General features: G+C 35.8%; 1 protein-coding gene across 3 annotated transcripts in view; it reads right to left on the bottom strand.

Annotated features, from left to right (window-relative positions):
• nrg2b (neuregulin 2b) overlaps positions 1 to 18,397 on the bottom strand; it is an 87,582-nt gene that overhangs the window by 51,374 nt on the left and 17,811 nt on the right. The window contains exon 1 of one of the 3 annotated variants that reach the window (XM_051127222.1): positions 7,176 to 7,317. The exons of the other annotated variants lie outside the window; for them this stretch is intronic. Coding sequence (XP_050983179.1) covers positions 7,176 to 7,284 — 109 coding nt within the window. The 5' untranslated portion in view covers positions 7,285 to 7,317. Of the gene's footprint in view, positions 1 to 7,175; positions 7,318 to 18,397 lie in introns of those variants that run through there. 3 annotated transcript variants of the gene reach the window in all.

The raw sequence follows: 18,397 nt of genomic DNA, 5'->3' as shown, positions 1-18,397 counted from the left end.
GTCACAACAGTGCGAAAATTTAAAGAGACTCCACTGCACGAACACCGGCACCGGCAGTGTTCGGCGTTTTAACGTTGATTGGACAGACAGCTCAGAGAAGGCGTCGGTCAGCTGCTCGCAGATCACGCCTTCGTACACAGCTTCTAGATTATTTATCAAATAACGTTTCGATTTACAATATCATCCGTTTATTTAGATTGTGTTAAACAAGTGTAATTTAATCACAATAAACAACGTTTTTTACACCTGAAATGAGCCACGTCTCTCACGTTCCGCCATTTTTCGAATATGACGCCTCCTCTCCCGGAGCCTCATGGGATATGAAAGTGTCCATGATATGCGTACTACAGAATTCGGGCGGAAGCAGTAGGTCATCCGGGTACTTCTCGCCTACTAAATTTCGAATACTATGAATTCGGACATACTACTCGCCTCGCATACTGTTTTTCACGTACTATATAGTAGGGAAGTATGCGATTTCGGACACAGCTATGTATTTGACTCTACCACCACTTCAGATCACTTAATTTGACCAGAGAGTGAAACCACTGTGGGGAATGTGATAATAAAGAAAGACATGCATGCATTCTAAAGGATGTGGGACATTTTATTATTTTTGTCCAATATTAAAGCACCTTAAAAAGATAGTTCACCCAAAAAATGAAAATTCTTTCATTAATTACACACCCTCATGTTGTTTCAAACCTGTAAGACTTTCATTTGTCTTCAGAACACAAATTATTTTTGATAAAATCCAAGAGCTTTTTAACCCTGCATAGACAGCAACGCAACTGAAATGTTCCCAGAACCATAAAGGTAGCAAGGGAATCTGTAAAATAGTCCATGTGACATCAGTGGTTCAACCGTAATGTTATGAAGCTACGAGAATACTACTTCTACAAAAATCAGATGATTTATCAAAATTAAAACTTGCTCCGCAGCAATGTTTGCTTTTGGATGACATCATCAAGTCTTATTTTTCAACCTCCTGTTATACGAAGACACTTTTCATGATTGATTCCAGATGGATAAAATCAAGTCCCTACATTTCTACTCACTAAATACCCTGTTTCCATAAGAAACATATCACGTTACATAGAAAAAATGCTTGATTTTATGTTATGAAAATCTGCAGAAAGGATCTGGTTATTCTCTCTATTTTTATTTGGGCTTTTGCCACTTTTTATTGAAAGGACAGAAACACCCAACCAGACTCAAACTTATCAGAGCATGTGCATTAAACCCATTAAACCCCATCTACTACAATTACAGTTGCTTCTTTTGTATAAATCACTAAACTATCAGCAACACAAAGTTGAAGTATTGAGGACAGATGTCCAGAGGACAAAAGAATAAGAGGCGTTTCATGTTCATCATCGAGTTGATTTCTGCTTGATCACTGAATCCAAGTATAAACACGCAGACACAATCGCACACTCACACTGATAATAGTGACAGCTCACATGAAAGATGTCTTTTCTTCTCTCGGCCCAACGCTCCTTCCAGTCGCTTTGATAGTCCTGGAAGTCTTTTATTAGAAATAGTATTTCCGTTCCCGTTTCCTCTCTCTCTTCCTTCTTCCACAGAAACAAGGCCTGTGAGATGAAACTGACTGTCGGTCTATAATACAAGATCTGACCGGTTTCAACAAATATTAAGGGAAAAGAGCTCCCTTCCTCCTCTCCCTTTCAAAACTAGTTTAACTTCCTATCAAGCATGTGAACACATAATCAAGATTGGGGGATTCAGATGTTAAAGTTTAACAATTTGAAAACACATCGATCAAGATCAGTTAACATTTTTAAAACTGCAACAAGTACACTACTGTTAAAAATGATATGGTTGGTAACAAAAATCGTATTCCTACCAAGTTGCATTCATTAGACCAAAAATAAAAAAGATATTGTTAGAAAAGATTTCCATTTTAAATAAATGCTGTTCTTTTTAACTTCTTATTCATCAAAGAATTCTGAAAAAAGCATCACAGGTTCCAAAAAAATATTAAGCAGCACAACAGTTTTAAACATTGATAATGAAAGTAATAAAACAGCATATTAGAATGATTTCTGAAGGATCATGTGACACTAAAAACTGGAGTAGCAGCTGAAAATTCAGCTTTGCATCACAGGAATTAATTATATTTTAAAATATATTAAAATGTAAAAAATATATTATTATATTTCACAGTATTACTGTTTTTTCTGTATTTTTGATCAAGTATACAGCCTTGAGAAGCATAAGAGAATTCTTTAACGGCAATGCATATTCTATAAAAATACTATTATGTATAAATACATTCAGCTTGAATAATATAGATTTATTATTCAAATTATAATATACAATAAATACTATATATGTGACCCTGGACAACAAAACCAGATATAATGGTCAATTATTTGAAAATGAATAAATAAGCTATAAACATTTTTATAATAATAAGATATAACATATATAATATAATAAATAAGAATAGACATTTTTAAAACTGCAACAAGTACACTACTGTTAAAAATGATATGGTTGGTAAAAAAAAAATCGTATTCCTACCAAGTTGCATTCATTAGACCAAAAATAAAGTAAAAACAGCAATATTGTAAAAATCGTTCAATGGCACGAGTGTGTAAATACAGAAGAAACAACAACGGAGTGTCTTTAAAAACCCTCTTTTGAGGAACTACTTCCTTCCGCCACAAATTCAGATCTTAGTTTGACAGTTTAACAGCTGAGCCCAAGCCTCTGTTACTAATTCAAAAATGTCACTTTAGAACTAGTAACGAAGGAACGTTGAGTCGCTTTATTGAAAGCTTATTGCATTACTGTATTATGTAGGCTATAGAGGGTTTGCACTTATGTCACAATTTGGTCAATGACCCGGATGCTCGCCATATTGGCTATATTCGGATGTAAACAACAGCATGGACTGCATAGTTAATGTACTACTGAATACGTTGTTCTTGTAATTTATGCTGTCTAAACCACGGGAAAAATGTGTGGAAGCTGCTAACCCAGCTGAAAAAACAGGCTGGTCTTAGCTGGTTTAAGCTGGAAGTAGCTGGTTTTAGCTGGTCTCCCAGCCTGGCCAGGCTGGTCAAGCTGATTTTGGCTGGTTGTTCCAGCTGGTCTCCCAGCCTGACCAGCTAAGGAAGTGGCCAAAAGCCCTCTTAACCAGCCTGCTTACCAGCTATAACTAGCCAAGACCATGCTGAATGACCAGCTAAAACCAGCCAACCAGCTTACTAAGTAGGAAACCAGGACTTACTAAGTAGGAAAGGATGCAATATTTTGACAAACTAAAGTTAACAGGTGGTAAGGATACACATTTCACCTACCTGCCCGAAAATGATAAGAACAAACACAAATGTTGTCAAGATTCTTGCCCTGGAAATCCTGGTTCAGCTTGAGTGTGATTACCTGCATCGATACAGCATTCATTCTTCAGCTCAATCTTTTATCAAGCATAAAACATTAGTTTGAATGTCCGCTGAGGAAAGTGATATCTTTGTCGTACTATCCTTTCATCAGTTAAAGATGATTTCCGATGACAGTGCTGCTCAGTGCATTTGATGGCTGCGTCTTACAAGGTATTGTTGAAAGTAAAAAATAACTTCCATGTTTACAACCGTGTTTCAGTCTCTTTAAATATAAAAGTCTTTACTGCTGACTTACGTATTAAAACAGTCTCTTTTCACCATCTAATCGCAGAACAATGTGAAACAAACACACAAAACTAAATACTATTATTAAATGCTACTATTATTCATACAAAATATTATTTATTGAATAATAATATTTAATAAACATAAAAGTTGCTAGGCAATTCAGTCAAAGGTACAAAGGCAGCACTCTGATATACAGCATTAAAGTTAATGTTAATTAAGATAACGTGATGAGATTTGGCCTTCAGCCAAAACTATTTGCTCTGGAACAAATAATAGATTAATGAGACCTTTAGATTTACCTGAAACTAATTATATCTCATGTTTAACCACTATAGAGACATCAAAGCCAGAAACAAATTCCAGAAGATCTGGCCAAGCTGAGGCTGCCCTCCGTGGGTTCATAAGCGTTGAACTGGTGCTGACGCCCTGGAGCTCACATCTCCAAAAACATCAAAGCAATTTTTCAAATAAATGTTATCTTTATCAACAAACCACATATTTGAAGTCTAAATAAGTACATTCCTGCCTAAAAACTCTTAAAATTACATTCCGTGACACAAAAACAGTATTATTTATCAAATTATAGTGGATTCTGGCATCCACCATGACAAGCCGAGTAATACAAACGGTGAAATGGTTGGAGTTACGATATCACTAGAATATTGCACTCCTCTCAGCCAATCAGATTTGAGAAGCAGAAAAGACTGTCCTTCCTGAATTAAACTATGTGTCTTTAAAAATATTACTAACCTAAAACTTTTGAAAACAGTAGTACATTAAAATTGCGATTGCAATTGTTTTATCTGATCTATAACCAATTAAATCAGAGCGATCCCAACACCCTACTAAAGAAAAGTCAGTAGCAATCAACCAATATATCAATATTTTCAACAACAGTTTCTTAGACTTAGAAGGTCTGGAATATTTGATAACATCCTTGTTGTCATGCATCTCAGTGTTTACTTTAGTTGAACAAACATTGGTAACATTGGTTGAAAAATGGCCGGCACAAGGTTAATGTAAGAGTTTCTGACATCACCCAAGACAGAAGTGTGCGTGTGTATGTGTGTGTGTATGTAAAGCCGCACAAGGTTGCAGTTGTGCATGAATGCTTTTGCTCAAATCAGCATTTTCTGATGGAGTTTTATCACCGACCACCCCTCTCTCTTTCTCCTTCAAGGTTCAAATGTACATCTGTCCAGCGGAGCACACTCACACCATAACGCACATACATTATAAAGCAAAAACTGTGAAAATAAGCTGAATAAAACCTAGACGCTCATATGACACAGCACACAAAAACATTAACACTTTTGCACGCAAAAGCATTTGTCATGAGCTTCTCACATACAAGAACGGACAACTGACTTATTGTAAGCTATCGTAACCGTCACATAACCGCATCTCTCTGCCAGACGGCCCTCAGCTGGAATGAAACCAGAAAAGGCACTTCAGATTTTTATTAAAAACAAACCCATGGAGGCGAAGCAGCGACTGTTAAACTTGTCCAGCGGTGGAGAGGAAATCTGAATCTGAAAACAAACCTGATGTTGCAATATGAAACAAAATGTGATATGAAACACAGTACTATCCGCTGGGACGCTCAATAGAAAGCCAGCAGTTACAGATAAATAAATCCTTTGTCAAAGGGACAAAAATAAATAAACTTTTAAAGAAATAAAGTAAAATACACTTCTGGTTGGAGAAATATTGATGGACGAAATTTCCCACAACTGCCAAATGTGGCAAAAAAAGATAAAAATAAAACACTCCGAAATTTGATTGGATGAGCCAGTTCTGATGTTGCAATATGAAACGCGATGCGATAAGACAAACAGCTCTGGAGAAAGAAACATTTTCAACATCTGACCTGTCCATATAAGGAGAAAAGTCTGAAAACAAAACACATCCATTAAAAAAGAATAAATAAGTTCTCTTATATAGCTCTATTGTTTCTCTGAGATGATAATGGGAATTTTGCTTCTTAGATTTTTCTCTGGACAACAGATGTCAGCTATAAAACAAATGCTCTTGCTTCACGACATCGCTCTCTAGAAAAATGATTCTGATTGGTCAAACACAGTCAATTCGATTCAATTCAATTTAAATTTATTTGTATAGCGCTTTTCACGATACATATCATTGCAAAGCAACTTCACAGCAAATTAAAGTTTTTACAATATATTTAGTAGTAGCTTACTAGTGGTGACTATGTCAAGTTGATGTACGTATGGCAAAGATGTATGGTAAAGATCAATTAATGACGTAATCAAACAGACAAAGAACACTATAAATTTGTAGCATTTAGTAGTCAGAGGTCAAATACTTCTAAATATTGACTGCTATCCAAAATAACACTGCATCATTAACTGCTCATCCTGTTCTGTCTCTTTATGGCCTCTACAAGTAAGCTAATACAATAATTATTTGTTCAAATATGTTTTTGGTCTTTGTATTTTGGCATAATGACAGTCTGACTGTACATTATTCATTAAGTATATCAACAATTATTTAATTTGCACCTTTTTCTTCTTAGGTAGTTCGTAAATACCAAAGCTAAAACATTTCACAACCATTCAAAAAACATTTTTTTTTTTTTACTTTTATTCCGGCATTGAATTGATTCAAAATGACTAATGCTGCTATAATGATGCAACTGAATTCTGTTTCAAATAAATGCTGTTCTTTGAAACTTATATTCATTAAAAATCACTAAATCAGCATTAGAATGATTTCTGAAGGATCATGTGACACTGAAGACTGGAGTAATGAAAATTCACCTTTGCATCACAGAAATAAATTACATTTTAACATAGAATAGAATAGAAAATGGTTATTTTAAATTGTACTAATATTTCACAATATTTCTGCTTTTACTATATTTTAATCAAATAAATGCAGCCTTGGTGAGCACAATAGTCTTTCAAAAGCTTTAAAAATTCTTACCAACCCCAAACTTTTAAACATTACTACACATAAAACAGAACTTAATTAATCCAAGTTGCAAGAAAAATCTCTAAAGATATAACTTTTCCCTAGGAACAAATCTTATAGTGCAAAACGCCAGAACGTGACACGAATGCAGAGCTTGTGATAGAAAGTTTCCATAATTCTCTGGAAACAAGGTCAAATTTAACATGCTTTCAACGGCTTGCAGTTTTCACTTCAGCTTCACGCCAGAGCTCAGATATCACACGTCTTTACTCTTTCCTTCAAACACACAAACACACACTGCTCATTCGCCACAGCTTGATGACAGTCTGCAAGATCTGTACTTCTATTGTGTTTTCCATTAAAAATATCTAAATACTCTTAAAACAAGATAAATTGACTTGAGAAGCAAAACTGGAGCAAAAAAGTGCCATCTTTGTCTTATTTCAAGCATAAATGTAACAAAATTTGTGCTTAAAATAAAAAAAACACTACATTGCGTCTCAAGTTTAGATATGTTTACCGTAATTTAAAACAGAACTACTGATTAATAAATTGATTTTCTTGCAGTGCACGACATCTCACCCCTCTTCTTTCCCTCCCGTGGTCCATCTTTCCTTCTCCTGTCACTCTTTCTCCTTTGCTGCTCTCTCTCTCTCATCCTCCTGCAGTTGCGGTAGCTGATCTCCCTCATGCTGAGACAGGATTATGAAGAGTAAGCTATGAAGACGGGACGTGAGCGTGTGTGTGTATGTGTGTGTTTCCACACTATAACTGTGTAGGACAGTCCCACCCCTCATCACACTCAGCAGGGATACACCTACTGATGGGTGGGGAGTGTTGGGGAGATTGTTGGAAGGAAGAGAAACAAGTTACGAGCTCACACAAGAGGACAGAGTACTGAGAGACAAACAGAGAAAGAGCGAGAAAACAAAAGAGCCAAGCTGCAGAGAGAAAGCATGATCGGTAGACGAGGGAACATGGATGAGAAGAGATAATTAGAGGGTCCATTAGATGTATTTGTGCCTCAAGGGAAAGGAGCAGCCGAAACGCCCTCCAAATGAATCTGGATCAGAGTCGAAACTAAACAACACACAAAATTGGGCTGGTAAAGCTCAGTGGTTCAATAATCTAAGATGGTAAATAGGTTGCGGGTTTGGTAATAGAACAGTCATCTCACCTCAAACAGATCATTTAAACCTTAAAGATTAAATAATAAACATTTTCACATTTCTACATTTAAAACCTATGCTGTGTCAGGATTAGTTCACTTCCAGAATAAAACTTTTCTGATCATTTACTCATCCCCTATGTCATCCGAGATGTTTATGTCTTTCTTTCTTCAGTTGAAAAAAAATATTAAGGTTTTTGAGGAAAACATTTCCAGGATTTTTTTCCATATAGTGGACTTCAATGAGACTTCAATAGGTTTAAGGTCCAAACTTCTATAGGCAGCTTCAAAGGGCTCTACACAATCTTATCTAGAAACAATTGCTAATTTTCTTTTAAAAAAAAAAAAAAATACAAATTTCTATACTTTTTATACTTTGTAGTTGGTTTTATGTGGTTTTTAACTAGTTGAATTTGGTTATTTATTGTAGCTGGTCTAAATAAAACCCAATTATGGTTTTTGGGGAAAACATTTGAGGACATACTTAGACTTTAATGGGGATCAGCAGGCTGAAGGTCCAAACTGGAGTTTCATTGCAGCTTCAAATGGCTCTACACGATCCTAGCTGAGGAATAAAGGTCTTATCTACTGAAACAATCAGTCATTTTCTAAAAAAAAAAAAAACATAAATGCTCATCTTGCACCAGCTCTGTGGTGCACGTCTGAGACTCCACACATTACATACTGTAATCACGTTGGAAAGGTCATGCGTACTTAGTTCTTTGCCTGTGTACTTCATTTCAAAAAGGTAGGTTAAGGTGAAAAACTCTCATTTTCTCCTCCAACTTCAAAATCGTCCAACATTGTTGTTTTCCCTTTGTTGTAAAGGGGGTTTGACTTTCTTTGCATGTTTGCTTTGTAAATGCTGGGTTGGTACTTCCATCTACATCGCGCTTGACCTTTCCAACGTGATTATTTAATGTGTGAAGTCAGTCTAGTGCAAGATGAGCATTTGCATTTTTTTTTTTAGAAAATGACTGATTGTTTCAGTAGATAAGACCTTTATTCCTCAGCTAGAATCGTGTAGAGCCCTCTGAAGCTGCATTGAAACTTCAGTTTGGACCTTCAACCTGCTGATTCCCATTGAAGTCCACTATATGGAGAAAAATCCTTGCATATTTTCCTCAAAACCATAATTGGGTTTCATTTAGACCAGCTACAATAAATAACCAAATTCGACTAGTTAAAAACCACATAAAACCAGCTACCAATGCAACTTTATTTACAAGCATGGACCAACACAAAACCATTAAAAGAGCCCCGTAAATTCTCACGTGGTTTCCAGTATGGATGTTGGTGTATCTGGCAGTACATCTGATCCTAAGGCACGCGGGCAGGTAAGGCAGAGCAGCAGGACAGGCGAGTGAGCAGTGCTGCGTTAACCTAGAGAGTGTGCGGAGGTCACCCTCATACATCTGTTAAAAAAGCATCCTATCCTCTGTAACCCTTAAACGACCTTGCAGAGACACATCTGTGATCTCATCTCCACTGCAGTCCTCATTACGTTCTGCAATTTAGCTATCAATTTCCATTAGTGTCTCATTGCCTATCTCTCTCGCTCTCTTACACAAAAGATGCAAACTACGGGTGGGAAGTAGTAAACTAGCTGTCCTAAAAGGTCAACTAGTGAGTTCATCTAGATATTTTCATACTTTCTTTAAGTTTAACATTTAGTGATGTTGCTTACAATGGGATGAATTTTAAAAAACAACTTTTCAAAGAGGAGTTTAGCATAAAAGCCTGTTTCTGCCACTGAAAAAAAAAGGTAATTACAACTTTTTATCTCACAACTCTGACTTTTTTTTCTCAGAAATGTATGATAAAACCTTGAAATTCTGGGAAATAAAGAGGAATGAATGCGAAATTACTCTGCACAACTGCGAGTTGTAAAGTCAGAACAGAGAAAGTCAGAAAAACTCTTTTTTTTCCTCACTTGTGAGACATAAATTTGCAATTGTGAGTTCTAAAGTCCGATTTTGAGGGGGAAAAAGATTGATATGTTCTCAGAATTGTAAGTTTATATCTCACAACTCTGACTTTATAACTTGCAACTGCGTTTTACAAAGTCACAATTATGATATAAACTCACAATTCTGAGACAAAAAGTCACAATTTGCAATTATGACTCCATTTCTCCAGAGTTGCGAGTCTATATCTCACAATTCTGACTTTATAACTCGCAACTGCGAGTTTATGTCTCACAGTTATGAGAAAAAAAGTCAGAAATGTGAGATAAAATCACAATTACCTTGTATTTTTTTATTCAGCGGTGGATACAGGCTTCCGTAGGGTTTAGTATACTGACCGTGTGCGTTACTTTAAAGGGGTCATCGGATGCTAAGTTCACTTTTACATTAATGTGTGTTGGAAGTGTATGTACAAATCTACCCTATAATGATAAAAATTCATGCAGTGGTTTTTAATTAATCTGTAAAAATAATGTCCCCTTTTTCAAATCGAGCCATTCTCAGATGCCTGTCGTTGTGGCATCACACTGACAGAGGCCGCTCCCACGATAGTTGAAATCAGCATCTTAACTAAGATCATTTGTAACAGTCCAAACTCCATGTTTTGATGCCGAAGCAGGGATGTAAGTTAGACAAGAATTGAGCGATTGAGGTGTTGTGTTGCTGGATGTAATAATGAACATAGTGGTCGTCATTTACTCCTGACATCTGAGCTGCTGAAGATGCAGTGGATTATGTTTGTTTGTGAAGGGAATGCACCTCCCGATCTACATATATCCGTCTATGTTCACGCAAATCATTCGTGATCCAGCTTCACTTACAGCAGAAGTGAGTATAAGGGGTTTTTATTGAATCTTTGCGATCGTCTTTCCTAATAATGTGCTAGTTAGCAAGTTTAGTGGCTAAACGCGGCTAAATGCGGCTAAAGTAAACAGGATCGTCTCTTCACAGAGAGAAGAGAGGGGTGGGGCGAGCAGAGCTCATTTGCATTTAAAGCAGCCTCGACCAGAATGGGATGATTTTTGCAGAGCTGATTTTGGCAAGGTAAAAAGGGTGTTGTTTTACAAAACCTTTGAGAATTTTTAACCAAAGTATATTATAGACTTTTCATTAAGACCCTAAAGAATCATATCAACTTGTGGAAAATGGGCATCCGATGACCCCTTTAAAGTAACATCAACTTTTGGACTGATCTCTAAATTTATCCCTAAAAGCTGTAACAATGTTTTGTACACCAATCCAAGAACTGCACATAAGATTAATCATGTGAGTCTACATGAAGAGTTCAGATGCAAAACCAGCTAAAAGCCATCTCGGACAAAAATGAGATAATGATACTGAGTGAAGGCTCCTGACACATCCATCAAATACTTTTACTTCAACTCGCTAAATTCCAGCCTCAGCCCAATCAGAAGTACCAGTACTTACACAGAAACCTATACAAAGAAGCCAGAAATAAATGCTAATTTTAACGAAATACATCAGATGGATTTAGAGGCTTTTGCATCTGAACTCTTCATATTAACACTAAAAAAAAATGTAAAAAATAAAAAGACTGCACATTTTTTTTTCATTTGTTTTTAATCTTGTTTCTACTTGTTATTTAAAACAAAAATCCGCCAGTCTAGTAAAACAAACAACATTCATATTAAAGATAGATTCTGTGATAACAAGTCTTACTATCTCAATCTTAATGTCACTGCTTAAATCTATTTATCTTGTTTGACAGATTTTTAGATATTTTAACTGAAAAACAAGTCTAAAATGACAAAAAAAAAAAAAAAAAAATCAAAGTAAAAAGAATCAAGTAAATAAATAAAAACCATGATCACAATAATAAATATAGCTACAAGCAACGATTTCTGGGGTTCAAGAGCTTTAAGGCATTTAAGCACATATGAAAAAAGACATTATTTAGCAAGCTTGTAACCACCTAAATCAATTATTTAAAAAAGCATTTTTGGCAAATCCGGGTCATTTACCATAGATATATTATGTTTTTTTTAACATTTAAGACTGTTATAGCGCCAGCTGTGGTCCGATCCCCTTAAAATTTACGTGCTTTTTTAGAATCACCTGTTGCATGTGTTCAGCAGGTTTTGTGAAGTTTTGAGTTTTCCTTGAAGCTTTATAGGATTTTGGGTACATTTGGACAGGCCCCTTTTCTAAACGACCCCGGTATAGCTTCCAAAAGGATAAATTTAGGCCAATTGCGGTGAGCCTTCATCACGTTGTTGGCGGTGTGAGTGTTACCATCCCTCCAAGTTTCCAGTTCTCTACAACATACAGTTTGGTCTGCACGATCAGTATTACGTAGAGATCGCTGCTTAAACCCCTAATAAATTTACAAAAGATCGAATGTCTTTCACATCATGCATCACCCCTCACATAATAAGTATTGCTAGTTTAAGATAATGGCTCAAATTAAAAAAATTGTTTAAAATAATTTTTAAAAACTTGTCTCAAGACATGTGACAGGTAACAGTGGAGTAACTAACAAGCTTGCAAATTTTGCATGAATCAAGCTACAAGGTCGAGGATATCAAAATTTCTAGGGTGGGACATCAAATGAGACATATGAGCCATATGAGCCACCAATTCATAGACGTTTTGCACATCACCAATGCAACTTAGCACACATCAAAATGGCCCACAACTCAACATCACTGAACAAAACGAGTATCACATTCGCATTTGTGATTATTCAGACTGTTTTTCATCTTAATAACACACAGTGATGTAGCAGCCAAGTGTGATCTGTTTACATATTTGATACAGTTAAAATTGTTTAGATTTCCACTCTTTCACCAAAATAGTTTCTGTTTGCTGAGATCCTGAGATCCTCTTTCTCTCTCCCTCCTTCAGTCTAGGAAGAAAAGACCTGGGCCATACTGACACTAATACTTTGGATGAAGTGAAACTCACCCAAGTGTGCACGCAAGTGTGGGCACACACACACACACACACTCACATGCTTACACACACACACAACTGACGTACACACTCGTACACGTTCTCTCAGAGGAAACAGAAAGAGCGGGTGAACAGTGAGCTTGATAAGAGTAACATGAAAGCTTGTCTGAGACACGCCTGAAAGAACAGCAGTAAAGAGCTAATATCTGAGGAAAGCGTGTGTGTGTGTGTGTGTGTGTGTGTGTGTGTGTGTGTGTGCGAGAAGTTTAGGGTCAAATCTACAACACAGCCTTTCTGTGAACTGCATTTATGAAAGAGAATGACAGCAGCTACAGAAAGAAAATAAAGAGAGAACAAGAACGTAGAATTAGATTTGTACATTTCTGGAGAAAACAGGTGCTTGTTAGATGGTCTCCTACTAGTCAAGACCCAACCTCCAATTCATTATGACCTCTATTGTCAAACAGTATTACAATTTAAAATGATTGTTTTCTTTTTGAATAAAATGTCATTTATTCCTGTGATGCAAAGCTGAATTTCCAGTATCATAACTCCAGTGTCACATCATCCTTCAGAATTCTAATATGCTGATTTTCAAACTGAGGATGTTTTTAAAGATTTAGTTTATTTCTTGGGACAAAATTCCTCCTGTGACTATACTATACGATGATTGGCACATGATCTTAGCGGTTCAGTTCCAGTCCCTCACACACACATAAGGTAGACATATGGGCATACGTGACTTGGTTGCAGTGTGTGCCAGTTTTCTGTGACACTTGTGTGTGTGTGTGAGAGAGAGACAGACTGTCACATAGAGAACAGAGCAGAATGAATGTGCACAATGATACTGACAGCCAAAAGAGGGCATGTCTCTCTCTCCCTCACTCTTTCCGTCTGTTTGTGTCAGAGCGAATGTGTAGCTATCCATTCCTCCAAACACAAAAGCACTAGATGTTATATCCTGCAAGAAAGGGTTAAAGCTTAGTGGAGGTTGAATTTCTATAGCTGAGCGCGCACAATTAAAAGCGGTTTCGTAAACCACTGATCATTGTTTGGCATGAGTTTGTGATACAGAGATGACCACAAATCTCAGACTCTGATTCACACTAGCAGCGAGATCACTTTAAAACCAAAGGTACTGTTAAATGCATATACAATACACGTCCTTTGACAGATTGGTTATGACAGCAAAGGAAGCCCACAGCGAAATAGAAACAGACAGCATTAAGACATGAGAAACCACAGACCGCTTTCATGTGTCAGAGGGAGAGAGAGGCTGGCCTAATAAGTTGGCTTAATAAAATTCCAATGAACAGAGAGAACATACTGGAAAAAGAAAATCATAGCCCATGCTCCCAAATAATATCACACATAACCATAAGAAATAAGAATTACAGTACATGCCAAAATATCTAAACGGTAATTAAAATAGTGGAAAACCTAACAACCATATACCATCCCATACAGATGTATATAAATGTTAACCCAAAATTTTTTAAATAAAAAGAAAAATGTCAATTTACTTGAATCTACCACGTATATAATTTATTATTCTATCATTGATATTTTAGCATCACATACGTAATGTTAGACAATATTCAAACACACACACACAAAAATATAATATTAAATTATATGCAAATATGTACACACAATTAAAATAATAATAACAATTATGAAATATATTACATTATTCCATGGTCTGTCTGAATACTGGATTCTGATTGGCTGGCAGGTATGCAGTAAAAACGTTTAATGCACAGGTAGTTCCAAATCAGTTTATTCATTGTTTTATATTAATGTGCTGCTTTAACTGATGCACACTAACCAACACACATCACTCGCACACAAACACACACACACACACACAGAGAGAGAGAGAGAGAGAGAGAGAGAGGTCAGAGATCACAGATTGCACTGTGCACACGCATAAACTTCTTGTCAACGCTTCCCTGCAATTTTTATTAATAAAATAGCCTAGATACTAGATCACTACATTATATTCCTCAGCAACAAGGTGGTAAAATTGCTGTTTTTTAAGTAATTAACTGTAAAGAGAGACGTACAGACAAAGCAAGCATGTAACACACACACAACTGTCATCTCTCTCTCTCTCGATCGATAATTAATTGAAATATATGCTATGATTCATTCAAATAAACGTGATCTTACCAACTATTTCATCTCTGTGTCTGATTTGAAGCGGGCAGAATGCACGAAAATAACTGTCCGTTTTACCCATTCGGTCAAATATTGCGCTGCAAAAAGAAACGCTAGTTTTGACTTGTCTATTGGCAAATGACCATGGAATAAGCGGGATAATCAACGGCTTGCTGTGCATTAAAGGATTTTAAATGCACTTCGCTTCGGGTGGTTCTTTAAAATCCTTTAATCCATGGCCAATCGTTGATTATCACATACATCTATTATTTATGTTCTATACAAAATATATATTTTATTATTCTATTAATGATATTATTTTATTATCATACATAATGTTAAACATCATTCATATACACACACATTGATTTTATAATATTACATTTATATATAAAATATATGTAATATTAATTTCATCTAATATTTTTCTAATCTAATATTAATCTAGAATTCAAATCACATACACAAAACACTAAAAATGGTTTCATATAATAATAATAAATAATATGCATGTATAAAGTAACTAAAAATAGACTTATGTAATATGAAACTATATATATATACACGCACACACACACACAAAATTAAATACGCAAATAAGTAATAATTAAAATAAAATCAATTAATTACAATAAAAATAAGAATGAATACAAAATTTGTTTATTTATTTATTATTTATTTTATTTTATTTATATTTTATTATCATCAAAAGCTTGTATTGTGTCTTTTGGAGGGGGGGGTAAATGATAGAAATTAATACTTTTATTTAGAAAGGATGCTTTAAATTGATCAAAGTGATGATAAAGGCATTTATAATGTTACGAAAGATTTCTATTTTAGATAAATGCTGTTCTTCTGAACTGTCTATTCATCAAAGAAACATAAAAAATTCACCTCAGCTGTTTTCAACATAACAACAACAACAGTAATAATAATAATAATAAATGTTCTTTGAGCAGCAAATCAGAACTACAAATTAGAATGATTTCTGAAGGATCATGTGACTAGAGTAATGATGCTAAAAACTCAGTTTTGAAATTACAGGAATACATTACATTTTAAAATATATTCAAATAGAAAACAGTTATTTTAAATAGCAAACATACTTCAAAATATTACTGTTTTGCTGTACTTTAGATCAAATAAATGCACGCTTTGTGAGCAGAAGAGAAATCTTTAAAAAACATTAAAAATCTTACTGTTCAAAATCTTTTGACTGGTAGTATACCAGTCAAAAGATTTTGAACAGTAAGATTTTTAATGTTTTTTAAAGATTTCTCTTCTGCTCACCTCTTCTGCTCATATATATATATATCACTTTAGTCATCACTCTTATGTGGAAAGTCAAACACGATGAGCATATGAGCACTGAAACGCTATTCCACACATTATACCATAGTATTCCACAGTATTGCACACAGTACTGTATACTGCATGTTTTGGCAGATTTATTATGTCACACTGTGCACCTTGTACATGTTGCAAACTGCAAAACAGAATAAGTAGTATGGCAGTGCGCCATTCAGAACATGCCCATTGACTGTAGAGTCTTGAAATGACTCTTCAGCGCAGGTCCTTCCGCCTACAGTGTTTGAGAGAGCACTACACATGTGCCCTCGCGCTGTCAGGTGGGAACTGAAAGCATATCAAGCCTTTACATTTACGGCGATTTGGAAAATCACATTCATGACAGCAGAGGTAAAAGCACACTATACAGCTAGATTGTAAGAAAAGAGTTGTGCTTATCCATGTAAAACTTGCTATCATATATTTTTCTGGTGACTAGCTTACTAACATTATACTCTTTGCAGGTCAGATTCCGGCACGTTTGTCTTATCTAATGCAGATTACAACAACAAAAGCCCTGTTCCATATAAGTATCATGTGTTGAGAAACAAGATTTACTTGTGAACTACTGAACAGAGCAACCAGCTGCAAATCGCTTTGGAATGACTTTACTGGAACACTGATATTTTGCCATTTAAGAGGTCCTACACTAAAGTAAGATAGCTGGAAAAATGATTATTTTTGGCGACCTCTGGGACATGCAGGCACATATGAAAATAAACCACTCCATGTGAGAGCCGCAGCGCCATGACAGGTTTTATTTTCCCAGAGCTGTGCTGCCTGTCACAGTTCATTCCTCACTTGGGGAATGTTGGAAAGTGGGAATATAATATTTTAAATACCAAATCGGGGCATGGTGCATCATACATATGAGTGAGATGGTCATGCACTGAGACGGTCATGAATTTGCAAAGTGAAGTGTGTATGGAATAATTATCTTGTCAAACTCCTTTGGAAACACCATCCCCAACCAGTACCTTTATCATTAACAACCAATGCAATCAGAGAGAAATTATAGGTTTATAAGAACGTTATTTAAAGGAGTCCTATTATGCTCTTTTACAAAGTCTTGATTTTGTTTTGGGGGTGTACTAGAACATGCTTTCACGCATTATTTTTAACATAATTTACATTATTACAATACATCTCTCCCAGCCTGGCACATAAGGCTCGATTAGTTCCGGGTTTAATGAAGGCCCGCCTTCCGAAACACAAAATGCGTTGTGATTGGTTAGCTCTCCCACTGCGTTGCGGTTGGCGAACAGCTTGGACGGTGTCTCAGTACTGCCACGCCCCTTGTTGAAGAAGCAATTTCTGTGTACAACTGTTAGCGCAAGCTAGGTTAAAGTGATTCTTATGTTTTAAATATGGAAATTTTTCTTACAAAAACGTATCGATTTGCTACAGGAGGCCTTGCTTGGGAGTGCCAGGATAAATTTTAATATAACTCAGATTGCATTCGTCTGAAAGAAGGAAGTCATATACACCTAGGATGCAAATTATAGTAAATAATACGCTACAGTAGTGTTGGGTCCTATCATTACCCTGCAAGATCACCAATACATGATATTATCATGCTAATGAATTTAATTATTTACATACTTAGTTTCATTGCCCGAAACCAGCTCCAGCATAAGGCTAAAAGCAGCCTATCGTTATCAAAGAACATCATCACTGATTAGCCTAGCCTATTCTAGTGCAAGTTTATGCATTTTAAAAAAACACTCGCGTTATAAGTGAAGGTATCTACACTGTATGATGAATAAATCTCTTACCACACACTGCACACATCTGTGGCACGTTACAGCTCTGAAGCAGCCGCTTTAGTCAAAACTTGTGTTTATACCCGCTGTGCTGCATCGCTAAAGTTAGACTAATCCCCCACCTTGTCCCTACCCTCCCTCCAACAATTCGAATCTTCGTGGGTGGGATTTATTTTAATGATATTCTAATGGACCGCGTTGTGACATCATTGTGTGCGGAAAACAAACGCTGTAGTCCAAAGGAGCCGTTCGTTGTAATTCTTGAAAAAATGAAATATTTTTAAAAATGAAATATCTCCTTTTGGAGTGGACTTTGAGATTTGTAACTTTGTAGATCTTTTTTTTATGCCCAAAGATACACACCACACACTGACTAAAATTCAAAAAGTGAAAAAGCATATTATCACCCCTTTAAAGGATTAGTTCACTTCCAGACTTTATTCAAATGTAAAAAGCTTGCGCATTTGAAATAGCAGGCGACATCGA

Source organism: Labeo rohita, chromosome 14, assembly GCF_022985175.1.
Source record: "Labeo rohita strain BAU-BD-2019 chromosome 14, IGBB_LRoh.1.0, whole genome shotgun sequence".
NCBI classification, from domain to species: Eukaryota; Metazoa; Chordata; class Actinopteri; order Cypriniformes; family Cyprinidae; genus Labeo; species Labeo rohita.
Note: the sequence above shows the minus strand (reverse complement) of the source record. Positions and strands in the feature narration are given on the sequence as shown.